Below are 27,074 nucleotides of genomic sequence, written 5' to 3'. Positions count from 1 at the left end.
TGCCTCCGCCATATTTTACAGATGATGTGGTATGCTTTGGATCATGAGCTGTTCCATGCCTTCTCCATACTTTTTTCTTGATATCATTCTGTTAAAAGTTGATCTTGATTTCATCTGTCCAAAGAATGTTTTTCCAGAACTGTGCTGGCTTTTTTTTAGATGTTTTTGAGCAAAGTCCATGTTTTTGAGCAAAATCTTCTACATGCAAATACCTCTCACCCCCCCAACTCCAGGCCTCCAGGCCTTTTATCTGCTTAATTGATAATGACATAATGAAGGAATTGCCCACATCAGCCCATGAAAAAAAATACAGCAAATTTAAGGTATACCTGTTTCATTTGTTTATATTCATTAGGTCCTCATTTATAGTTGACATTTTTATGATATTTTCATTCTTTATCTGCCTCTTTGTATACAGTACATTTTCCTCTTTCAAAATTAAATTGTATGAGAAGGTCATTAAATAATTTATGCTGTAAATAACACAACACAGGTTTTACCAAAACTGAGCACCAGGGCATTACTACAGACTGTTTCACTGCTGCCTGCCAACCCCCAATGCCCTGGTTATCATTTAAATAAATGAATATGTATTCATTTTTATACACTTTAAACCAAAATGTACTTCTGCTTTTTGCTCTTTTTGTCTGATTTAACCTGGAAGCCCCCCACCAGTTGCATATTTACCTTGGTCCATTTGCTGAGGCATCTGGATATTATTTAAACTGTGCTCTACAAGTGTTGGCTGCCTTGGCCACATCTGTACAATATATCCCCAAAAACGTTGATGGGTCCATATGCTAAAGCCAGGGAAATTTGGGAATGAAGACTTACCACTGACTCAGAAGGCCATGACTGCTGAATGGAGTTAATTATGCCTATGGGGTGGATATGCTTGGCTTGTTTAAAAGGGTCTAAGCTTCTACAACCTTTTTTTAACCTTTCAGTTCAATTAGAAACAATCATTTTTTCATGTTGTGTTATTGGTAAATGTTTGGCAAAGATGTATTTCCTCAATGCAGTCAGTGTATCGATTAGCTTAGATTATGGTAGACATCCGTAGTCTGTTCTCATAAGTCAAACTAGCCAGTGTCCGTTTACATGCAGCCCACAGCCTGGACTGAGGCAAATGCCCACACACACCACTCTGTCTACAGAAATGTCCAAAAGTACAAAGTGACATTTTAAAGAAACTTATCATGAAAGAAATTTGTGCTGAAACCCCCACCTTTAGAAATAGCTAATTGGCTGTAATGCTTTCTTACTGGTTTCAGTACTTTAGGACATGTGTACGGATAAGAAAAGTCGCAGAACAATATTTGTATACTTGTTCTAGATTAGGAAATCAGAATAGTGAATTCAAAGGGTCAGCACTACAGCCAGGAAACTAGCAATGACAGTCTGCATGGTAATTTAGCAATCACCTTTATTGTGTTGCTCATAACCTGAATCATTGCTCTAAAAAATTATACAAATGTTTATTATTTAGAACAGACCTGGGTTTTCCTAATGCGTCTTTATTTTCTTTCTGTGACATCTCTTAACACAATTCAGGCTGTAGTTTTTCTATAATTCAATTAGCCTTTCTTGTTCTTGAAGCTGAGTTTTTATTTCAGGGAACAAGGGTTTTTAATCAGTATGCAATGTATTGAATTTGTAGGCAGAAACTGTCAAGAAAGTGGCTGAAATCTTAACTTCAGAAACTGTGGACATAGCACTTCGCAAATCAGCCGCTGAACAGCTGGCAGTTATAACACAAGGTAATCTAAGCAAGAGGTTTGGTTTTCTTTCACCTGAGAATAATCAATTAGGTTAACTTTGCTCTTCTCCAGAATGAATACATCAGCAGGTCACAGCAAATCTGTTTTTGTTTTTTGGGAATAGCCAGAACAAGGAGTTTCAATTGTAAGCGTTTTTTTTCTGCCTCTTAATCTTTAAATTTGTACATTACAGGTCTGCATGTCAGTAAGGCTGTATGAAAGAAATGAAACCGCTACTAATAATGGGACAGCATGGACCTGCACCCTAATGAACACAGTGTTCAAGTTTAAATTAGTCTAGAATCTGCTGCCATTATATTCTCCCCCGCACACCATAGGACTCTGTGTATTTTGTACTGTCTACGACAGCCCCACATGTAATTTGTGTAAACTAACTACTACAGCACTACGAATTGGTACGGGGCAGCATTATTGACTATACATCTGTATAATCCCTACTACCATATAGTACAATCCATCATGGTGTTTCTCAATTGGGGTTTCTTCAGAGGTTTGCTTCTCAGGTCAGTTTAAATTTGACCACCAGACTAATGTACTGTAAGGTGTGGATATAGCAATTATAGCAGGTGGGGTTCACTAAGACCTGAAATGTATTTTTAAGGGTTCCTCCATGTTAAAAAAGGTCAAGGCTGATTCATCTAAACACAAGCAGATAGGCCAGCATGCATTATTAGCAGACTTTGGTTCCTTGCTAAGAGTAATGGTTTGTTTTGTGATGGTATAACCAACTGACAATGCTTGGAAGGATCTTTGCAGTTTTTACAGTATTGTAGCTGGACATTAAAAAGCACATATGCATTCATTCAGTATTCAGGTTATGCAGTATTTACTTTTAACAAATTAGATCTGATATTTCTACTCTTATGTCATATAACTATTATGTAAGTAATGTAAATTTAATATTGATATGTGGTTGTGCTGTGGCCATTTGGAGTCTGTTATCATTTAGAATTCATTTTTTATTTAGCCTTTGTTATAGTTTTTGTTTTTATGGTAATTATATTTTTTTGGCGATGGAAAGGGAAGCAATATGGTGTCTTTGTGGTCTGTGAAACACTTTATTCATCCATAGGGAGTGTTAGGTAATATATATGGGATTGCACAACGTTAATAATTCCTGGAGAGAACCACTTGTTAGGACATAGATACAGTGAGGGAAAGAAGTATGTGATCCCCTGCTGATTTTGTACATTTTTAGGTGTGAGAGACAGAATAACAACAAAAGAACCCTCAAAAACCAAGTGCTTAAAACTCAGAGCTTGATGTGCATTGTAATGAGTGAAATTAGTATTTGATCTCCTATCAACCTGGAGACTAGCTGGGCCACTCCAGGACCTTCATGTGCTTCTTCTTGACCAACTCCTTTGTTGCCTTGGCCGTGTGTTTTGGGTCATTGTCATGCTGGAATACCCATCCATGACCCATTTTCAATGCCCTGGCTGAGGGAATTAGGGGCTCACCCAAGATTTGACAGTACATGACCCCGCCCATTGTCCCTTTGATGCGGTGAAGGTGTCCTGTCCCCCTAGCAGAATGACACCCCCAAAGCATATTGTATCCTGGGGTCATTGGCATCAGCTCAACTTGCCGTGTTAGGAGGGGGAGGAATGCTGCCTAAGAGGTCAACTTTGCTCTCATCTGACTACAACACTTTCACCCAGTTCTCTGGATCATTCAGATGTTCACTGGTAAACTGCAGACCGCCCTTTGCATGTACTGTCTTGAGCAGGGGGACCTTGTGGGCTATGCAAGATTTCAGGCCTTCACAGCCTCACTATGGTCCCAGCTGCCCTGAGATCATTGACAAGGCCCCCCCCCCCCCCCCCCGTGTAGTTCTGGGCTGCTTTGTCACTGTTCTCATGATCATTGCAACTCCATGAGGGGAGATCTTGCATGGAGCCCCAGGTATTTTGTGTTTCTTCCATTTGCAAATTATCGCGCCAACTGTTGTCACCAAGCTTCTTGGCGATAGTCTTGTAGCCCAGTCCAGCCTTGTGTAGGTCTACAATCTTGTCCCTGACATCCTTAAACAGCTCTTTGGTCTTGGACATGGTGGCTAGTTTGGAATCTGATTCATTGATTGCTTCTGTGGACAGGTGTCTTTTATACAGGTACTGTAACGATCTTGGATTAGGAGCACTCCCTTACGGAGGGTGCTCCTAAACTCAGCTCGTTACCTGTATACAATGAAGACACCCGGGAGCCTGAAATTTTGCTGGTTGATAGGGGATCAAATATTTATTTCACTCATTACAATGCACATCAAGCTCTAAATTTTGAGCACTGGGTTTATGAGGATTCTTTTGTTGTTGTTCTGTCTCTCACAGCTACAATAAACCTACCATTACAATTATAGACTGGTCATTTCTTTGTCAGAAGGCAAATGTACAAAACCAGCAGCGGATCAAATACTTCTTTCCCTTCACTGTATGTTTGTTCCTGGGTATTCTTTGCTTACATTTTCTTACTTATGTACAGATACTACAATGCATGGTGTGGTTAAAGATCTGAAGGTTGTGGAGACTATACGCAATGTACTGCAGAAATGTGTGCACCAGGATGGGCAGGTCAGTCCAATTTTGTACAAGATCTGTGTCATTATAACCGGTCATTACTGATGCAAAGATTGTTGAGAACAATAACTCCTCCTTTTTACTCTAAATAAATCATTCTCTGACATTGTAATAAAAGGCACTAGTTTTACTGTTTTTTTTTTTAATGCTAATTGGTACAGTAAGTACTTAATGTGAACCTTGGAGTCATTTTAAACTCTTAAAATACTTTGTAAAGAAGGAAACTGAAATGATCTGCCTTACTTCCACTATGTTCTTCATTGCAATTTTCTCTATGCAAAGAAAGGTCACTCTCATTGAATGTAGTCAGCTTGGACGGGTTTGCCTTTATTTTTAAGTCTAAAGATTTTAGTATAACAATACTTTGTGATTCTGCCATGCAGGTCCTTTCTATTATAGGGTTACAGTGCTTTTCTTTGTTTCTCAATTGCACGCCAATGTTGTCGCATATTCTATTTGAATACACAAATGCAGACAATTATTGAATCATATATATATATAAATATATATATATATATATATATATATATATATATATATATTTTTTTTTTTTATATTCCCTGATAGAGAATCAATGACCTAGTACCTAATACATACATAAGTTAAACATCAATTACATAATCTATTAAAGAAGGCAGAGTATTTTTTAATTTTAATATAAAACTACACACACTCACTCACTCTGTGGCAAGTTCATCACTGTGAGGTTTTATTTAAGTTGCATACATTGACGAACCTGTATCAAATCATAGGTAATCATGGTAAATAACCTAACTTCCTCTAAGGACAAGAGTTTCAATTGTTTCATTTCAATCTTCCACTTGAATGTTATCAGCTGAAAGCTAATTCATTGCTTAGAGCAATGACTCCACATTTCTAAAAGACAAACTTTCATGTGTGAAGGTCATTCCCTAACAAACATTATTGTTCAAATATATGACAATAAATGTATTCTGAGTGTTTTAAGCAAGTGTAACAGTCATTTTTTTCCCAGGCTTTTGAGTGTATGGTTTGTCCGTGCTTAACACTCCTACGCAAGTTGGTGTATTCCGATCCTGTATTACGCCTTACTTTGGCACAAGAACCAGATTTACTCCTTACTTTGTTCAGAGGTACGATGTCTGTATTCCAATTCTGCTACATAGCATGTACCGGTAGTATGTAAATAATAAATATGATAGGATTTTTTAATCTCAAATCTTTAATTACTTCTAAAAAAGAACATGCGACCCAATTAAACTATTACAAAGTAAATAACCTCTTAAGAAAGATTTGTTTTTGTCCTGTTGCATACTTTTTCTAATTTAGTGAATCTGAACCTATGCTATTTATATGTGTGTATCATGGCTTACTGCGAACTAGTATGCAGTGTGGTCAGACTGGCTGCTGTCATAAAGTCAAATATCTCTAACTTTTGGTTCTGCAAATAAGATTTACTTTAAAATGAAATGTATGCTGAATGTATCCATCTGTGGATTCAGTCATATTTGTGAAAACAGTGACTATATGTTTGTTCTTTTTCTAGTGTCCCTGCATTTGCAAAATGATAGTTGCATTGTAAATGAAGCTGGAGCGGTACTGTGTCTGCTTCTTTTTGATAATATATCAAGAATAGACACATGGTAAGAGTATTATTTGGTTGAAACAGATTTTAGACAGACTGTATAGCTGTCAGATGTCTTATTCAGCTTTTTTTTTTTTTTTTTACAATTTTATATGTGGGATCTATATCTATATTGTGTCTTACCTCTACTAATATTCTTTCAAAATATTGAGGTACACTGTTAATAAACAACATACTATATGAGCCTGTCATTATGCCTGTCAATGGATTATGTCCACACCTGTAAATGTCTGGAAACTTTTCATTCTGAGCATAAACAACCAAAAAGCTAGAATGCGACTTTTAAGGCAGTAATAAATTACATTATTCATACTGCACATTACATTATTATTACTGCCTTTAAAAGTCCCATTCGTGCTTTTTGGTTGTTCAACTGATTAAGGGATGAGACAGTAGTTGATTGATTAACCAGATGATTAAACAAACCTGTATAAACTTTTCATCCTGTGTAGACATGATCATATATGCTAGTTTAATAAGATACATTAACATCCTGATTTGTTTGCTGCTTGGGGAGCTTTGTAAATACCACTGATATCTTCTATTGTACTCACTAGGGGATTTCAGTTTCTGCTTCCCATTGCTGTGGAATGGTGAATGTCACCGGTTTTGGTGTTAGTTTCCTTCCTTTCATGCCACTGTGCCATTATTCATTGTATATTACGGGGCCTTAGAATTTTATTTGGAAAAATAAATTTAAAAAAATGGTTGTGTGCATAGATGAGTTCTAAAATAGTGTGTGATTTATTTATTTATATTTTTGTATATACAATTTGTCATGTGCAGGTCACAAACTACATCCAGTAGCACACCTCCATTCAGCTTGCCTGTAACAGTATCTAGAAGGTAAGTATAGTTTTTTTTTTTTTTTTTTTTTTTTTTTTAACAAATACTTTCTGCATACAGTGAGGGAAAGAAGTATTTGCTTCCCTGCTGATTTTGTACGTTTGCCATCTGACAAAGAAATGACAAAGAGATTACAAACTAGCCACAATGGCCAAGACCAAAGAGCTCTCCAAGGCTGTCGGGGACAAGATTGTGGACCTACACAAGGCTGGACTGGACTACAAGACTTTTGCTAACCAGCTTGGTGAGAAGGTGACAACAGTTGGCGCGATAATTTGCAAATGGAAGAATCATGAAGGGACTGTCAATCTTTCTTAGTCGGCTCCATGCAAAATCTCCCCTGGTGGAGTTGCAATGACCATGAGAACGGTGATGAAGCTACACAGCGGGGAACTTGTTAATGACCTCAGGGCAGCTTGGACCAGAGTCACCAAGAAAACAATTGGTAACACACTGCGCTGTGATGGCCTGAAATCTTGCAGAGCCCGCAAGGTCCCCCTTCTCAAGATAGCACATGGACCTGCCCGTCTGCAGTTTGATAGCACATGTACCGGCCCGTCTGAAGTTTGGAATGATCCAGAGGAGAACTGGGTGAAAGTGTTGTGGTCAGATGAGACCAAAATTAAGCTCTTTGGCATCAGCTCAACTCGCTGTGTTTGGAGGAGGAGGAATGCTGTCTATGACCCCAAGAACACCATCCCCACCGTCAAACATGAAGGTGGACACATTAGGCTTTGGGGTGTTTTTCTGCTAAGGGGACAGCACACCTTCACCGCATTGAAGGGACAATGGACGGGGCCATGTGAGCACCTCCTTCCCTCAGCCAGGGCATTGAAAATGGGACGTTGATGGGTATCCCAGCATGACAATGACCCAAAACACACGGCCAAGACAACAAAGGAGTGGCTCAAGAAGAAGCACATGAAGGTCCTGGAGTGGCCTAGCCAGTCTCCAGACCTTAATCCCATGGAAAATCTGGAGGGAGCTAGACACACTTACTTTTAAAACAGCAACCCTGATGTTCAATTTTAACTATTTTTTATAATATGACCCTTATATTTTGAAAGTTGTTAAAGGTGGGGTACTGCTAGTTATGAGGGTCCCCTTTGTACCCTCGGCCTCGAAACCTTACTGACTTGGAGAGGATCTGCAAAGAGGAGTGGCACAAAATCCCTCCTGACATGTGTGCAAACCTGGTGGCCAACCACAAGAAACGTCTGACTTCTGTTATTGCCAACAAGGAGTTTGCCACCGGAGGAGAGCGATTTCCCTTAAGGGAGCCTCCCCTATTTACCGTGCTGGCGGAATATCAACGCCGGCCACGGCAAATAGGGGAGCAAACAGCAAGGAGGCAGCTGCGGAGCTCCTGCTCTGGTAGTTCCTAACGCCCCCTGTCATTAGGCCGGATCGGCCAGGGGGCGTTAGGTCGGAACGAACTACCGGCTAGGCCGGATCTGGCCTAAAGGCTGGAGTTTGTTGACCCCTGATTTAGAGCCTTATAACTTGCACCTTTGCAATCTTGTACCTTGCAGATCTTACTGTAATCATCACTGATCAGGTCCCCCAAAAGCTATTCTTCCCCTATGGCCTGCAACATGTTGGTATGCCACTTTTGTGAAATGCTGTCAAGCCTGATTGACTTGTTTCTCTAAAACTTTAGTGAATCCCTGATATGCAGGTGTATACCATAATATAAGATGAAGACAAATGTCAGGAAATGTTATTAAAATTGCATAAAAGAATTTTGGATCCTTCTAAAAAGAGATTCAGTAAAAGCTTTTTTAAAAGGGAAAGAATTAGAATGTTTCTTGGGTTTTTATGTTTTTCTGGGTCCCCATTAACCTTCCCAGCGGTAACCCCTAGTGTGACTCGAGGTAGAAAAAAGTTGCTGAAAGGGGTAATCTCCATTCACACTTGGGGTAGGTAAACCTATAGAAAGTAATAGTAAATACAGCCTTACCTCATCCACCGGCATCCTGCGCCGTTCCCTGTCTTCTTCCTTCGGCGTCTTCTGCACGCGATGAGTCACCAGGGGAGTTCCCGGTGACATTGGTTCGTGTGTACGTTGCCGGCAGGGCGTGAAATTCAAACTCCATTTGTATTGTATTCAATACAAAATCACTGTATTGAATGCAATACATTGGCTTTTATTAAGTGTAAAAGCAGTATATTGTTTTCAAGAACATTTATTTTACAGTATATTAAAATAGTATGAGTATAATATTTATTCATTTTTTTCAATTTAAAAAAAAATATATATATATAAATTTTTTCAGTGTATTCAATTTATTATTTTTACATGATTTTGTGTTTCAAACTTTATTATACTCATACTATTACAATATGCTGTAAAATAAATTTTCATGAAAAACAATGTACTGCTTTAAGACATATAAAACCAGAAATAAATGAACCGCTAGAGAGGTTAAGGAGAACCTAGCTCACTTTCTGCCGTAGTGATGGCATTCACAGAGATAAGAAGACATATACAGAAATAAACCCTTTTTCATTGAAATGCAGAGAGATCACCCTTTTTCAAGGTTGTTGTCCGTTTTTCCTTTTTGGGTAATTTCACTTCCGTTTTACACCCCACCACAAGGACAGGAAGTGAGAGAAAATATCCTCAATAGAAACACAGCACAAAATTGAGCTCTTCTAACAGACATCCACCCTATCTAAATATCAGTAGTCTTTTGGTTAGTGAAATGGTTTAGATCGGAAGTCATCAAACAGCGGATCCGGAGCCACATGCGGTTCCTCAGCCTCCTTGTTGTGGCTCCCTTCTGCCGCCGACAGGAAATCCCTGGTGGGGGATCCCCTTCTTCCCGTAGACACTGCGGAGGAGAGGGATTCTACTCCTGAAATAAATCTACCAGGGGGCGTGTACAATGACGTCATAGTTAGGAAAGTTTTACAGCTTTGTTTGTGTACGAATGCAGCATGTCATGTTCTGCAGCCTTACATCTCTCCCAGTACAAACCTCCATTTCTCCTGAACAGTATGTCCTACCGACCTGAAATGTTCAGGGTACAAAGGGGACCCTCATAACTAGCAGTACCCCACCTTTAACAACTTTCAAAATATAAGGGTCATATAAAAAATAGTTAAAATTGAACATCAGGGTTGCTGTTTTAAAAGTAAGTGTGTCTAGAAGCCAGAAATTACACATACAAATTATGGACCCTCGAGGTGACTTACATAGCAAGGAAACGTGAACCCCAAATTTTATACCTACCTGTCAGAAAACTAGAAATGTCATACTACACTACCCTGTACCCTTCCCTACTTTGAACCCCAGTTTCTTTGGAACGGGGAGATGTACAAAACTGAAAATGTAGGTTCAAGTGGGGGACACCTGTGACTAGCACCCCCTAAAATTTTGGCAATTGTCAGAACATACAAGAACTCTGCCCATCAAAAAAATCTACCGTTACTCATTGCTGGAGTCTTCTAGCACCTGAACCCCAATTTCTCAAGAATGGGGGGTACATTCATATAAATGGTCCGCAGGATTTAAAATTATGAATTTAGTGGTCTATGAGGTCCAAAAGGGATTAGATCTAAGAAATGAGATTAATGAAAATGTTTAGGTAGTTCAGCCACATATAACCTGTGTATGTCAACCCTTCAGAGATATTTATAATAAGCTCATGCACTCTGTTTAATCTTCCTAGAATTATGTTATATGGTTACCTTTATTTCAGATTTAACCTTCCTGTCAGTGCTAGCACTTATCATGCAGTGAGTCCATACACTATGTCCTCTCCTTTATCCTCGGAATGGATAACGACAAAGCCAGTAGCAGACATGCTTCGGATGGCTTGGAATTTGTCTTGGTACCAAGGGATTGATAACCTCTTGTCAAGCGTAGACAAGGAACACCATGAGACTAAAGAGTAAGTTGTCATTCCTTACATAGAGTTGGTTAGACTTTTTGTCACAGTGAATTTTTGCAGATACTCTACACTTGCATGTCTGTTGGTTATGTTTTTATGTTATCGTTGACAAAATGTAGACAAAAAATGCACACTGTCCCATTGTACAACATTGTCAAACTAAATAGGACAGGCTAACCAAAAGAACTATCCATATTGCTACATTAAAACAAATCCTTGCAGACATTTTAGTGTAAGGAACCTCTCTTTACCATTTGAGTTTTTAGGAGTTTGTTCTCTTAAAGGGAACCTGTTATGATATTTGCTATTGCTGCCCTCTCCTAAAAATATTTAGGCTGGCTATCATGCTGGACCTCTGTTCCAGTACTTTGAGTCACTAAATGCCTAGGCAAGGGAATCCAATAGTCAACATGCAAACAATATAAGAGAAGTTGCATTTAGTGTGCATGCTAGGCTGTTCCTGGTATTTTGTAGAAAAGCTTACAATTGACAGGTCACAATTTTTTTGAGAATATAAAAGTTATTACAAGCTGTGCTTTAAGGGATGTTATTCTCTTCCCTAGAGTTTGTCTTTACACATTAGTATTACAAACATCTACACATGTTTGCTAGGGCTATATTGTTGTTTCTGCGTGTGGGTGCATTCCATTTTCAGATTGAGACTCTGTTTTTCCCTCTCTGAAGTTTTTTAGAGACATTAAAGTTATCCTCAGAAGAAGTTCTGACATTGAAGATGACACACTCAGCCACTGGACTGCAAGATTGCCTGAGTTATATCGTTCAGGCTGTGTCTCATGGGGAAGTGCGCTCTGCTGTTGCTAGGATGAATTTTTATCTCCTAAATGACAGACTGGTTCTAAACTGCCTCACTGACTATAACATGTCTGCCTTGAAGTGTTTGCCTTGGCATACTGCACTGAGCAGGTGAGAAGCCGTGCACAGATTCTAATATCTCTGATACAACTAAAATATTCATACATGTGCATGATGAATACAGCGGCAAAAAGGATTTCAGCCTTTTAGAGTATTTAATTTGAGATTCAGGCAACAGTAAGATTGCTTTTGGACTAAATCATCTACTTGGGCTCACCTAATTTGTGCAGTAAATTATTTTAACACAAGGTGAAATATGTTTTCAACCAGAATGAATGCAAACCTCAGGTGACTTTAATGTATTATGTTTTTCTAGTTAATGGCAATTTTCTGCTCATTTTCTATTTTCGCTTATTAAAATGTTAACTTTCTGTAGGCTGTAGTATGGTAAAATGATGATGTCTGCTTTGCCCTTGACTTTCTTGCTTTAGAATCCTTTAATGGTTAAACCATTATGAAAATGCAAGGAAATCTAGTTTGAAAAGCTGTAGATGTGTGTATTAAAGAAGCCTATGTATATTTGTGCATTTCAGTATGTCCCCAAACATTTAACATTGCCTCTCTCCCCTGCCCCCCACCCCCACCCCCAACAAAGCAAACTGTGGGATGTGTACAACTGTTTTCTTGTAAACTTTAGTGTGGTTGGTTTGATTCTCAAATTTCCCTGGGATTTGCCATTCCCACTAGGAATGAACCAGAATATTTAAACCTGTGGTCCCCAACCTTTCTGACAGCAGGGCCCAATAACATAGAATAAAATTTTCCTGCAGCCCGGTATATGTACAGTTTACACTACTCTGCTTTTCTGAGCAGCTCGGCCTCCTGTCAGCACATAAGCTGAGAATATCAGAGTAGTGTAAGAAAGCTGATGTGCTGTCAGCTGGCAGGGATACTGAGAATGCTAGAGAAGTGTAAGCCTTACATACATTGCCCTGCTATTCTCAGCAGCCCCTTTGTAAGCAGTGTGAGGAGATCCGGCCGCACTCCCGCTGGTTGTGCTTCTGCTGTCACACTGTCACTAGCTTTTGATCAGTGTAAAGAGGGCTGCTGGTGCAACTGTTGCTGGCGCTTCTGCCTCCTGTCATTTGCAGCCCCCAACTCACCAGTCACAGACTGGCACCAGTCCGCGGCTCGGTGGTTGGGGATCACTGATGTAGAAGATGCATGTACTCTGCAATGTTACCGGCTTTTTTTTCGCTATCTAAGCACATGAAAAAAATTATTCCTGTGTGTCCAAAATAAAGCACATAAAAAATGCATGGAAACTGGTTTAAATCGATCCCAGAGAAACAAAAAATGATCATCTCTGGAGCAAAACCCTGGAATCCATTCTTCAACCCTGAAAATGGTTCTATACATACCTACAGCATCTTTCAACTCAATCACCAAACCTAAATCATGGACACTTCTGATTTCCCGTTGAAGCTTGCTCACTCCATCCCACCTTAAAAATTCTCCCCATCTTTTATGACAGACTCCCAAAAAATCCAGTAAGATTGTGTGGCAGGCAGAATAGGGCAGAGTTTTTTCTGACCAGAACAGGCCAGAAAATTGGCCTAGCTGGGGAAGAGGATGGCAGACTGTGGGCTCCTGCATATACTACTGGCTATTTTATACCTTTTTATTTTAAGTTAATATAATTCCCCTAAAAACCACAATAATACATTTTAACATCACTTTTGTTACTGGAACTGGAAATAGATAATCTAAGAAACCTATAATTTTGTTTGCATTTTTACTTTAGTTGTGTTTTTACTTCATAATTCATACATTTCAAGCTGTTATTTTTGCATACATATACACAGGCCTTTGTTTAATAAGATCTTTCTACATGAGGGAGGATTCTCAGAGCACTGTAGGTTAACATAGGCTTGGTGATTTTCAGTATATTAGAACACTTTTAGTAGTTTCCTTACAGTGTTTTTTGTTTTACTTTTGGAAACTCATTTTAAATTCCGTAGGTTATAGACTAATTTTGCCACTCCTATAAAGCCAAAGTCAAAGCACCAAAATTGAGCTCATAAAGACCCTTCAAAAATATATATATAAAAAAGGGGCTTTATAATCCATTCACATTACTTGATTGTCCCACTTCCTACCTCAATGAATTTAGCCAAGGGGACCCTATTGCTTCAGGGGCTCAAGTTTGTAATGTGATAAAGTCACATGGCACTGGGAGAAATTATACAAAACCCTCAGTAGGTTGAAGGAATTCTCTCTAGCACACCCGAAGTGAAAAAACCATGCTTCATGATTTCAATTTAATAACATAAAGGATAAGGCAAGCTTATTAGAAAAAGAATTGCTAAAATGAAAAAAAAAAAGTCTTTGACTTCAACTAAAGTGTTAAATATCTTTGTCTTTTAATATACAGAATATAGTTTACTTTGAAACATACATTTTTCTTTGTTAAATGCTCTAAATCTATAGATAGAAGCACTGCTACTGCAGCTTGTGTTGCCCCGAGCACAAGAAAGGTTAATGTTTGTTCTTTCTCCTCTGTAGGTTTTTGCTGGTTCAACCAGCATGTGCTGAAGATGAAAAGCTCCTGGCAGATGTGATAAGTTTCCTAAACAAGATCCTGAGAGAACAGAGTAGAAGCTCAGATTCACAAGATCTCCAATGGATACTGGAGATGCTACTTAAACAAGTAAGAATAGTACCTTAGAGTGTTGCAATTGCCACTTCTGACAGATGATGCAGCATTAACATCCATGGCCAATAAAGATAATTTAGCTGTAAAGGGTATACATTTATTTTGTTCACCTGCCAAAGCAATTCTGGTGGGAGCACTGAATCTGTCTCTTACAATGCTCTGGGTCTCCATAAAAAAAGCAAACACAGCAGCAGGAGTGACATTGTATGATAATCAGGAAACATTATTTGGTTGCTGGCACAATGAACTATTCATCTTGAGTATTTGTAATAGCTCTATCCTGCCTTGCATTTATGTGCTAATGCAGTACTGGGAAATCTGTATCTTCAGTATAGCTGTCTTCTTCTTCTGCTATAATATGTCATATCATTCTAAATATTGTTTCCTTTCTCTTTGTTAAAACTAAAAGTGAAATATCAGTTATGTACGCTAGTTAATTTCCAAATGCATTTAAAAGGACCCTGTTATCAACTTGAATGAAGGCTGGTTAAATCTCAGAAAAATCAAGAGTTTTAATGCATGCTTGTAGCGTGTTGTCCTGTTTTTTACTGACTGGCTATGAGCCTTTCCAGGGAATTGACACTCCAAACAGTTTCTATTACCTAGCGCCATCCTTCCTTACGTCATAGACTTCTACTGTTCTAGGAATTTCAGATTGTGTTTGCTTGCCCAGCCCCTTCTCCCCTTATGTAGCAGCCTGAGAAGGAGCAAAGGTAAATACTATAAAGCTTCACTCTAATCACTGCTCTGCTGTGGGTGTTGTCTTTTCATTCAAGATGGCAGCAGTTACAGGGCTTTTGGATTTCTGCACAACTGACTTCTACAGGTAGATAGTATGTCCAATGGATGTTATTGCACATAAATTCTCATGGAAACATTGCCACCAAAATTAGTAGTCTGTTGACTGGGTCACTTAAAGCCCTCAAAACAGCCCTGTTTAGTGGCATTTCCATTCTATATCTTTTAGTCCAATTTTACATATAGTTCTAAAAGTCTGTATAGTCCAAAATTGCCCAACCTGGCTTCTTCCGATTTCAGCTTATATTCTAAGCTTGCTGACATCAGTTTACAATGTGATTCATTTACTCATTAGCATTATGGAAAACATACTACCACTTTGGATCCTGCCGAAATGGGCTTTTATTGCATTGGTTACAATAGTTTTTAAATAAAGCATTAGTATTTTTTATTTTTGCTTGTTTACCTTTCAAGTGAGAGAACCTTTTTTTTACAACTTTTAACTGATACCAAGTCCAAATAATGATGAATAGCAACATTATAAATGCAGTTCTAATTGTGCAGCTGTAAAAGTTTGGCTCTCTTTCTGAATAACAAATATTGTTTTCCAAACCAAGGGAAAAAATGTGATTTGTGTGGTTCCTTGTTGCTTGATGTCTATTTGTTTTGATTTATAATAAATCATTGTAATAATGATCTATTATTTGCTGTTACTTGGTGTTTAAGGAAAACTTGGTCAGGAAAAATGTCCAATATACTTACAAAAATACAAGTAATCACAAGCTGCTGCAATAAAATACTGTACACCAGGGGTGCCCACACTTTTTTGGTTTGCGAGCTACTTTTAAAATGACCAAGTCAAAATGATCCACCAACAATAAAAATGCTAAACATACATTTATTTATATATATATATATATATATATATATATATATATATATATATATATATATATATATATATAAACCGAGTATACTACACAGAAGTGACTGGAGCTAATGAGGCATTGAATGGCAGAACATTGCACAGACATTGCACTACAATACTATTGTGACAGGAAAGCTACAGTTCACCTTTCATAGGAGAATGACTTGCTGCACAAGAAAAAAACTGCTTATCTGTACAAAGGTATCTCGGTAATTGAACCCAGAGCCTGAACTGCACTAGTCACCTCAGACTGCCCTCTCTGCCTCCCTCCCCACTCCCTACTGTTTACATGAGCCTTGGACACAAAGTTCCTGGTGTTGTCTGACGAAAGACATTCCCAGCATCCCTATAGCTGTACAGCATGGCTGCTGGTAAACAGCAGGGAAGGGTAAGTCAGGGCTCTGCGATCGGTCATGTTTGACCAATGGTTTAAGGGAATGTCAGATTCCCTGTTTTAGAAATAGAGCCCTTTGTTTTTATCTGAATGTTTTTTTTTATTATTTGAAATGTTTTTTTATTATTGTATGCTGAGCAGAGAGTCAACACAAGATAATGGAAAATCAAAATAGGGAATAATAATATTGCTGAGGTGGTCATGCATCATGGGAGAGAGGTAGATCACAAAAATGGTAGAACAGAATATCAAATCCTTTGTCAAATAAAGTAATTAGGTGTGTCTATATATGTGTGTGTGTGTGTGTGTGTGTGTGTGTGTGTATATGTATAATATATATATATATATATATATATATATATATATATATATATATATATATATAATTTATATTTATTTATTTGAGAGATTTTAAATGGACCACTTATGCCAGTCACAATATATGCCTCAACGAGTGGATCACCGGGATAAAAATTCCAATTTTCTGTTGCTTTTCAGAGCCCAAGTCCACTACTAGATCTAATCATCCAGAAAGAGCAAACGGCCAAAAAGGACGTGGATGATACACAAGCAGCTGTGAGGCAGCATCTGCAGAAAGAGCTGATGGTGTTTTTTAACACACTAATGCTCTGTTTAGCTTCAGTTACTGATCGGTAAGTGCCAACTTGCATTTTAAGTACAGATTTTGACTACACTGGATTAGTCAATTTGGGCTTTAAGGACGTTTGTCTTTTTCTGTTGATTTATGTACTATTAATATTGGAGCATTTTCTTTACTTATTTGGTTTTATCCAAGCAGTACATTTAAACAATATTTAATGTCAAGATTAAAACTTACCATACACTTTTTTTTTATTTTATTTTTTTTTGTCCAATGTATGTTTATGCTTCAATTATGAGACTTGAAAATATAATTAGGAATGTGTAATTATGATCAAGAGTTCTAGACTGTTGTAAACTGCCTTTTCTGCCAGGGCTTTTTATGCTCCTTTCTGGGCAAAAATCAAAATTTGCCCACAAGGTTATTTTTTCGATACCCTCAAAAGCAAGATATACTTCCCTAAACCCACCAGTCAAGTCCTGTCCAACGTTGTTCCTTGTTGCAAGGTAAAGCTGATCCAGCATCACCTGTTCCCCACATTGGCTTAGAATCACTTACTTAATTGTTTTAGTATTTGGGTATTCTGGTCTCCTGCTACATGTTTGACTCTGCTGGAGGTTATGATCCATTTCTCTATTTCTTAATACTGTGTTTTTACATGTATATAGTACTGATGCTATAGCATCAGGATCAAGACCACCAACCAGTGGAAACCATCATGAATTTAAACTCATGGACCTAACCTTTCTGCGTTGGGCTTTAACTTAACTAATCAATTTTGCATTTAAATACCTAATAAAATTCCCAGGGATAAATGATAGTAAGTTTAGTTAGTACCATTACATGGTTACCAAAGTGTGTTAACATTCCAATAAGAGTTTTGGATACAACTTGTGTAGAGTAAGAATTTGCAGAATTATACATGAACGTTAAAAAAAGTCTGTACGTACTTTGAAATTTAAAGGAGCTTTGTGGGCTTTCTAGAAGGCAAGCTAGTAGTAGATATGCACTTTCAGTGGCCCCTTTTTTAGGTACAAATTCCTAATATTGCTGCCCACCCTCCACCATTTGCTTTCATAACTGCCTTAGCTGTTTGATGCATATCTTCTGTAAGGTGAAGAAAACATTTCTAAGGGATTTTGGCCCAATTTAACCTAATGGCATGAAGCAATTGCTGCGGATTATTCAGCTGCACATCTTTGTTGTGGATATACAGTGGATATCGCAATGGTGTTCTATTGGAATGAGATCTGTAACTGTGGGTGGCATTTGAGTATATTGAACTGGTTGTTATGTTCTGGAAACCAGCTGGAAATTTTTTGAATAGACATATTCAGCAACATTATTAGGGTAGGCTGTGTCTATGCTCAGCTGGTATTAATGGGCTCATAGTGTGTTACAAAAATATCTCCCAGACCAATTCACAACCTCCACCAGCCTGAACCCTTGATACAAGGTAGAATGGATCTGTCCTCTTAAATTTTTTACACAAAATTCTTATTCTACTATCCAAATGTTTCAGCAAAATTTGAGCCTCATACCAGGCAATGTTTTTCCAAATTTCTTTTGTCCAATATGAGTAAGCCTGTGCAAACTGTAACCTCAGGAACCTGTTTTCAGGTGACAGGGATGGCACCCAGTTTGGCCTGCAGCTGTTTCTGTAGCCCATCTAGTTCATACCTCTGTTGTGGTAACAAGTGAAGAGTCTGGCCATTCTCCTCTAAAATATTGATATTTTCCCTGGTTGTAAATAAATGTCCGAACAGATCAGCAGTTTTTTAAATACTCTGACAAGTCCACCATCCCACATTCAAAGTTACTTAAGTTACATTTCTTTCACATTCTGTTGCTTGGTTTTACCCTTAGCAGGTTATCGTGACTATGTCTACATGTCTAAATGCATTGAGTTGCTGCCATGTGATTGGTTGATTAGATCTTTTCAGCAACAATTAGTTAAATAGGTGTATCTAATAAAGTGGCCGGTCAGCGTGTATTGACAACTTTTGTTGAGTTTTCCTGTGTTGGTTTATGCATTGTGTTTTAGCACTTTTATCTTCTTTCTGACATTCCCTTCCTGCAGCTCATTATAGGCATGTTAATGATTCCATTTTTCACTAGACTATTTTGTTCATTATCCAGGACATTATTAAGTTATGTATAGAAATATGAAAGCCAAAAAAACTTTATTAGAAATAAAGAGCTAATTGTTGGTTATTACAGTGTAGAATAATTAATCCTCTTAGCTTTAATAGTTGAATGCATACTGCTAAGGAGTCTAAGACATATCTGTTTCTGCAGAGCAATATTGGCTAACAGCAAATCTAATGATAAAATAGCTTCGCATGGATACCGGCTGTTCTCGTTTTCACTTCATTCTTAATGGGAATTTTCATGGTTGATATGTTTTCTAATGGTAATTAACCTTTTAATGAATGCGGTATCAAAAATTAAGTTCATCTATCCGCATAGAACCTAAAAGGTCCATTACTTTATTTCTTTGCTTCTGCATTTATTTAGGGAGTTCAGCTACACAGAAAAGAGTGTAGATTTTTCTCTTTTGTGCCTTAGAAAGTCCTTATCCACTCTAGACTGCAACTATTTAAATATTAAACATGTAGCATCCCCAATACCAAGGTAGGCAACATACAAATCCACACTGACCACATAAGCCACTTTTCACATTTCTCCACAAAGTGCAGTGATACCTGTTGTTAGTTTAATACATACAAGCAATAAAATAGAAACATAATGAAAGATGCATACTGCCTAATAGGTTGTAATATAAAACAAACATAAAATAATAATGTATAATAAGTTCTAAATCTTTTGGTAAATACAAAGTCAGGGTGTTGCTCTCCGACTGGCCTACACACCAAATTACCTTTGAAAATGTAAGGACATCAAGAGAAGATGAGGTTTATAAAACTTGGTACATGGTCCTACATGGTCCTGCCTGCTGACGTTTACTTAAATTAACTTTGCTTTGTTGTCTACCGGTAGCTTATGCTTTGTATTCCTGCATTACTGACCTGGAAGAAGCATGGAACAGTCAAAATACCTGATTCCTGAAGCATGTGGGACATGCACACTATGCAGACAGTGTCCTGGCTGCGATTCAAACCCAGGACCTAGCGCTGCAAGGCCAGAGTGCGAAACTGTGATCCACCATGCTGCCAGCTGTAATGCATTATACCAATCAAAAAGATCTTCACTAAATGTAACAACAGTGGTGCTAAATTCAATTCCATACCTTTTGAGACAGGCCAAAATTTTATTAGGGTTGGGAAAACCTTTTACATTTACACCAGATCCCCCCCCTCCCTCCACAAAAAGCAATAAGTGGCATATCACATATATACCCTTACAGATATCTGCAGGCCAAAGCAACCTCTTTGCCCATGGATACTTTGGTACTATTTATAACTGTAAATATTATCTTTATCTCTGCAAGGTATGACCCTTTCTGTAATTTAAATATTTTCTGTGCTTGCATACCTTCTTCTGTCGCTACTGATTGTCTATTAGCTGGTGTATATTTGTATGTCTGTTATATTAATTTAATCAATGTACATTTTAAAGGGACAATATGATCATTTGTTCAGCATTGCACCAAAACAAAAAGTTAAATGTTAAAAAAAAAAAAAATTTACAAAAGTTAAAGGCTTTTTTCTCATCTGAGTTCAAAGTATTTCTTATATATATTTTATATTTACCCTTTTGTATCTGTCAGATAGTGAGTGTAAGGCTCTTCAGGATTTCAGATACCTGGATACTGCCTGTCTGTAAGCACATAAATAGCAGAAAATATGTCAGCACGCAGCTGAGTTAGTTGGATAAAGGACACCTACCCCTCTTCTAGTAGTTAGGTTGCATATGAAGATTTACAGTGATCAGCATTAGTTGACAAGTCAAGTTAGTTCTGGACTTTCTAATTGGAAAGCACAATGTTTTACTTTTATTTTCCATTGTATATTTTTATTATTATTATTAATAATAATATTATTTATTATATTCTATTTTTCCCATATGTTAAATTTATCAAGGCACATGCTTAGTTTCCAATATTTCACAGATAACAATCCTCCACTACTTTCACATATATAAAATATCTATGATTCCTGTATTTTCACTCCAATCCTTTAATGTTTCTAGCAGTTTGTCATGCTGCCAGAACTAGTGATATGTATTCACTTCTTCCTCATCAGTATTCAGTCTTTAGCATGGAAAGCTGCTCCCTGTACTTTTATTAAAAACACAATATTTTAAAGCTGGATAGCTGATTACCAAAGGTGCTTAAGGAGATCTCTGCTCTGTATATGAAATTTTCATGACACATGTCACACTTCTTATGATCCAACACAGCCGCTGCCAGGTATCAGTAGATTGTAATATGCTTTTCATTTGATTATTCTGAATTGGGTAGATTGGACGGGTTTGTGGTTGAATAGAAGCTGTTCCATGGTGTCAGAAATGGAAGAAGGCTTTTGTGGAAATGGCATGATTAGGAGAAATAGGAAATATCTAATTGTCAATTTCTTTGCTTGAGCTTGCTGGCAATAAGCCAGGGGTTTGGTAATGGTCATACCATTGGTTTAATGATTAGCTAAAAACACAAGGCAAGATGGAAAATGCACATATTGCTTTGGAAAAAAAATTGTATTCAGCAAGGAAATATTTCTTCAGACTGTTAGATCATCTGATTAGTGGATTTCAGCTGACAACCGGCACAGCAGTATGTAATATAGTTATGTATCTGGGCTATCATCTTTTTCAGTATGTATAGACATTTGCAGGAAGCTACTGCTTTAGTACCATTATAGTAAATTCAAGATTAGGGCGAAATGTGCTTTGATCTTCTAAATACAACCTAATGACAGGGACTACAGGCTTGTGAAATGTACATGTGGATATCCCGTTGCACACCAGTAATTCTTCTTTGAAATCTAGCATAGATATTGGAACAAATGTGTTTGCCTACAATAAGCATATTTGTAGCCATAAGCTGCAATCATTTCGTGTAATTACTTGTAATGCAACTAGACATTGCTTGGCTTCCTATTGGTAGCAGGGTTACAGCATAGTCCTGGTAAAATGAGCATCATTATGAGATCCTTACAAGTAAGCCTGACTATAGATGAAGCAAATATCCATTCTAGTAGGATTTGGGTATAAATTGCTACAAATTTTATATGATAAATCATGTAGTTTTGCTTTAATTGACAGATGGCAGCCAGACATACAGAACATTCAAATTGTTTTCTATCAAGATTGAATAGATAGCAAATAGCTCATTCTTGAACGTTTTCTTATGTTCTAGGTATTTTGGATGTATATTAGGACAGGAAAAAACAATCCAATATAAATGATTACCTATGGGTGACTGTTCTTGCCTAAAGGTAGCCATAGGCCTAATTGTTGTCATTCAATCAGGCCAAATTCTGCTGGATTGCACAACGACAACCTTACAGTCCTCTTAGAGCTGTCTTTTCAGTGATATAGTTATCAAGATGTTTATGAGGATAAAAGAGTAGGCCCATTAATTAGATTTTCTTTATGTATTTTGTTGTAATTTTTCCAGGCACTTTTTATTTCAAGTTCCCCAGCTCTAAATGTGGATTAGAATTCCAGTACTTGCCAGGTACCATTAACTCTGTATTTTGATCGATTGTCTATAATTCATGTATTGTGTTTGGAACAGAAGAGTAAATTGTCAGTAGTGGAAGGTCACAGGAAGAGGTCTTTTCAAACCTGCAATTGTATCACACTAAGAGAGGCTGTGTATTGACAAAGATGGAAGTTATGCCAACTGCATAATTTGTTTTATAACAGACATTACAAATTTGGCACCTGATTTGTTTGTTGCCAGGAAACTGGCTTGAATACTGATCTCTTCATAGACCAATAAAAAGATACATTTTTGTTTAGTATTTTTGTGTTTTCTTTGTGTCAAGATTTGAATTCTAATTAAAAATATATATTTTTGTGTTTGTGGAAAAAAATAAATCAGGATAAATTTAGTCTGACTGGTTGATTATTTACTTATTTTATGTCAAACAGTTCTTGAAGGACAGCTATTAATGCTTGTTTAACGATGTATAACATGCTTATAGTCATTTCTTGGAAGAATGCTACAGAGTAGAATTTCAGTGAATGTCCAATGTAACATGCAGTATGCATTCACTTTTAGCCATTACTCTTTAAAGAGATTAAGAATGCCTAGGGAAGAAGTACCAGTAATATTTCCACCTTCATGTTGTATATTATATTATTATTATTCTACAGTTTTTAATTATATATATTATTTATTATATTTAAGTCCATAGTCATGTCACTACTAATATCATTAATATTTGCTTTTAAAGCTTCAACACTATGTAGTGTCGAAAAAAACAAAAATGAATGAAAAAAATCATATTCTATATTATCACATTTTATTCCCTGTATAGAAGAGCTGAACTCTGTCACTGCTTCTGTCACTGTTTAGTCAGAGACTCCAGCAGGACAGTCTGGGTTTGAAGGAAATGGATTGAATTACACTGGCCATTGCTTGGGAAATCTAGGTGCATAAAAAGTACTGCTTAGGAGGTCTCTGGATTAAAGAAGAATTTTGCAGCAAAAAGCTTGGGCTTGTCATTTTATCTAATAATGGGCTATTCATTTTTTTTAAACAGATTTTTGACTTTAAGTATCTAAACTCCCCCATATTGTTTGTTTCCCAACAATATCACAAAGCTGATCCAGCATACCATATATGTATAACTATATATCATATACCATATCATATAAGTATAAGCTGAGATTTTTTTGACATGAAAGTTAAAGGGTGCTTAAAAATTTAATTTTCATTTTAAATTCTACTTGTAGACTCCCACAACACTGGTAAAAAAAAAAATTGGGAATGAGGCTTTGTTCTTAAAGATAACCCCTGCCGCTGTTTAAGTTCTACTGTCTTTTTGAACCAATCTTTCATTGGCAAACCTCATTTCAGAGGACCGTTTTTATGGATAGTAGGGTCCCAAGCCTATCAAATGGTCTTTGTGTGGGGGGTGTCAATGACAGGCTGTAACTTTTGCCCTAACCCTAGTCACACCAGTCCTTTACACTGTCACCTGTCACTTAATTCATGTTCATTTTATTCATGTTATTTTATTGGCATTATATTGATAAATATGTATTAATTGTTTTGAATGTTAGAAATGATTACTGCACTTGTGCCGTAGGTTTATACATGGGTCAAAGTTTTTATTTTCATTTTTTTAAATTCAGAAAAGTACCCCCATTTTATATTTGCTTTGTTTTATATTTGAGATTATGTGGTAAATGGCTGATTCACAAACCATTTTTAAAAAAGAAACAGATTAGATGAGAAGTGGTTGACTATAGAAGCCAATTAGATCTGCTCAGCTACGGAGAGCACCAGCTCTATATTTCTATATTTATTTTTCTCATCGTCAGCCCTTAAATCATTTATCTGCTTATTATGGCCCTCCAGTTTTTTTCCAGTGTCTACCTCATAAGCTTGTAAACTTTGTTTGACAGGAAGTGCATGGCCCTCGCTGGAGCAATCAGAACACAACTAGCCCTGCGTTTGCTTGACTGTTTGAAAGTGTCCGATGCTCCTCATTTCTATGGACTTCCATCTTTAGCCAGAACTCTAAGAGGCATGGTCCATGTCACATCACTGCCAGGATGGAGCTCACATTGTCCTACAACAGAGCCAGTCACCATCTGTGTGAAATTACTGACCAGCCTTCTTGAGGTAAAAGATCATTAATGACCAAAATTACAGTTGATCAATTAATTTTCACTGTTCTCATCAGAATGTGTTTAAGCTGGATGAGAAGCTGTAGGTGGGTAGTCAAAAAGTGGGTAGGGCAACATATGACAAATGTAGTGTTCCCGGTTGCTGTTGCCATGGGAATCCAGTCACCCCTATAATTCTGTCAACTTTCTACTGCCCCCCTTTAATGTTCACTACCTTAGTACATCGAAATTTTCTTCTTTGTATTATGTCCCAACTGTCTAGTGCTCCTGTACAGTGATACCCTCGGTTAACAAGGATAATTCGTTCCAGAATCACATTTGTTAGCCGAAACGTGATTTCCCATGGGTTTCTATGGAGAATCATTAATTTGTTCTGGATTCTACACACACTTAGGACAGATCTTTGTCCGAACATATTATTAGGCAGTGTGGTGTCAGTAACTGTAAAAAAAACCTCACTGTGAGAGTATCACAAACAAAGCAAAAACCAAAAAAAATTATAGAGCCTGGACATTCATTAACTTCTGGAGCAAGCTGTGCTTTGATATGCAAAAAGAAACAACTGCAGTTTGTCTGGGTCATTAAAGAGTTACAAAAGTTTGCAGAAGAGTCAAACTCTTAACATCATCACAACCTCTGTGGTTTACCACAAGCTGTGTTTACCAAAATGCTTCTTCTGCAAGTCATGCAAACAGCCCCCTCCCCCCCATCAAGCCTTCGTCCTGCACACAAGCAGCAGGGAAGCCTTATTTTTTTTGACCATTCGTTAGCCAAGTCCCGTAAACAGTTGGGAAAAAATTTTGTTAGCTGAAAAAAATCGTTAGCAGGGTCACTCAATAGCCAAAGTACCACTGTATTCTGACCAAACTTTTTAGTAACCATCACAAAACAGTGCAATGTTTTGTGTTTTCTACGGTTGCTACAATCTCTTGTACAGTACTATAGTGTAGAAATAAGGCATATTCATGGTGAAAATAGAATTGTTCTGTTTACAGTTTAAAATTACTTTTGTGGGGAGGAAACAACTTACTGGATAAGGATTAGCGAAAGCACCTCTTATAACCTAATTCCTAGAATGAGGTGACTGGCAACTACAGAGAGGCTCCATTTTTCTGAAGCACCGCCAACATACAGCTATAAAGCTACAGTTGTAAAATGTGTGCTTTAGTAACAGTAAACAATATCCAGGGCATCAAAGGTTTGGCCTACCCATTTTTAATACATGGTCTGCCTATAAAAATGAGCCTGTGGCTAGCAAAAGAAAATAAATCTCACACTGGATCATATGACCAAGAACTAGGCTCCCAAAGTGGCAACTTCTGTGTATGTATGTGTATTTATATGAGACATTTTAAAAGAAAAAAAAGAAATGTGCTCTCTATTACAAGTTAAAGCATAACTTATTTTCATTTGAAATGTGTCTGCCCACATTTTACATCTAGAATTACACAGCTGATTATATGAACCCTAGATGATAAAAAAAAATATCTAGCATATTATTTCAGACACATTTCATTATTTTTGTGTCCCATAGTAGGAAGAGTTGTTTCTAACAACAAAATCTGGTATCATTACTGTAAACGAGACTATATTGAAAAATACATAGCTCTAAGTATATTGTGATGTTTTACTTTATTCTATGAACACTCGTAAAAGTCAAGCTACCATGAAATTGTTTTTTTCTTCTCTTATCAGATCATTTCATCGTTTTATGTGGAATGGGGAGGAAATGCTTTTTCCTATATGGGGAAAGGTGTCACGAAGAGCACAGTATTGTGCTTGCTTCACTTGTCCCATGAGATGACAGCTCAAGCCAGGAACACGGTGAGAGATGGAAATGGTGCTCTTTGTGAGCTAGAATGTGTAGCAAAAGGCATCCTTGTGATGCCAGAAACATAAATGTTACTTTCTTTCCAACTATTTTTCATGAGACTTCTTAGTAGAGTTTTTCCCCCTTGCTAGACAGTTTTATATATATATATATATATATATATATATATATATATATATATATATATATATATATATATATATATATATACCTTGTGCTGACGAATTTAGTATGTTGGCAGCAATGGTTCAGCGACTTGGTTTCAAATATCTTTATCCGTTAAAATCTCTTTTCTACCTATCTGATTATGTGCAGATGGCTGTTTGAAACTGTATCTCCTTTGAGGCACTGAAGCAAAATACCAATTAATTCCTCCTTATGGCATCCTTTGCTTTTTTTTAATGTTTTGCAGCTTTCTTTTGTTTCTCCCATCTTTGGGCTTCCTTTTTTATACTGCGTTATTATTTGGCATGTTATGTAAAATATCTTTTATATAATATGTGCTTTCTGGATTATTTTAAGTTCATGAATGTAGCAGATGCAAATCCTTAGCTGAAGTGATGAACATA

The 27,074-nt window shown here is 37.2% G+C and overlaps 1 protein-coding gene across 2 annotated transcripts in view; it reads left to right on the top strand.

The window, feature by feature from the left end:
- The window catches only part of RTTN (rotatin), a 115,367-nt gene that overhangs the window by 38,037 nt on the left and 50,256 nt on the right, over positions 1–27,074 (top strand). For both annotated transcript variants that reach the window (XM_072411503.1, XM_072411502.1), the window contains 11 exons: positions 1,661–1,760; positions 4,260–4,348; positions 5,349–5,466; positions 5,880–5,976; positions 6,765–6,824; positions 10,529–10,720; positions 11,405–11,644; positions 14,099–14,243; positions 16,808–16,962; positions 24,450–24,669; positions 26,370–26,498. In XM_072411503.1, coding sequence (XP_072267604.1) covers positions 1,661–1,760; positions 4,260–4,348; positions 5,349–5,466; positions 5,880–5,976; positions 6,765–6,824; positions 10,529–10,720; positions 11,405–11,644; positions 14,099–14,243; positions 16,808–16,962; positions 24,450–24,669; positions 26,370–26,498 — 1,545 coding nt within the window. The remainder of the gene's footprint in view (positions 1–1,660; positions 1,761–4,259; positions 4,349–5,348; positions 5,467–5,879; positions 5,977–6,764; positions 6,825–10,528; positions 10,721–11,404; positions 11,645–14,098; positions 14,244–16,807; positions 16,963–24,449; positions 24,670–26,369; positions 26,499–27,074) is intronic.

This window comes from Pyxicephalus adspersus, chromosome 5 (assembly GCF_032062135.1).
Source record: "Pyxicephalus adspersus chromosome 5, UCB_Pads_2.0, whole genome shotgun sequence".
In the NCBI taxonomy this organism is placed as follows: domain Eukaryota; kingdom Metazoa; phylum Chordata; class Amphibia; order Anura; family Pyxicephalidae; genus Pyxicephalus; species Pyxicephalus adspersus.
This window is presented reverse-complemented; position numbering and strand designations above follow the sequence as displayed.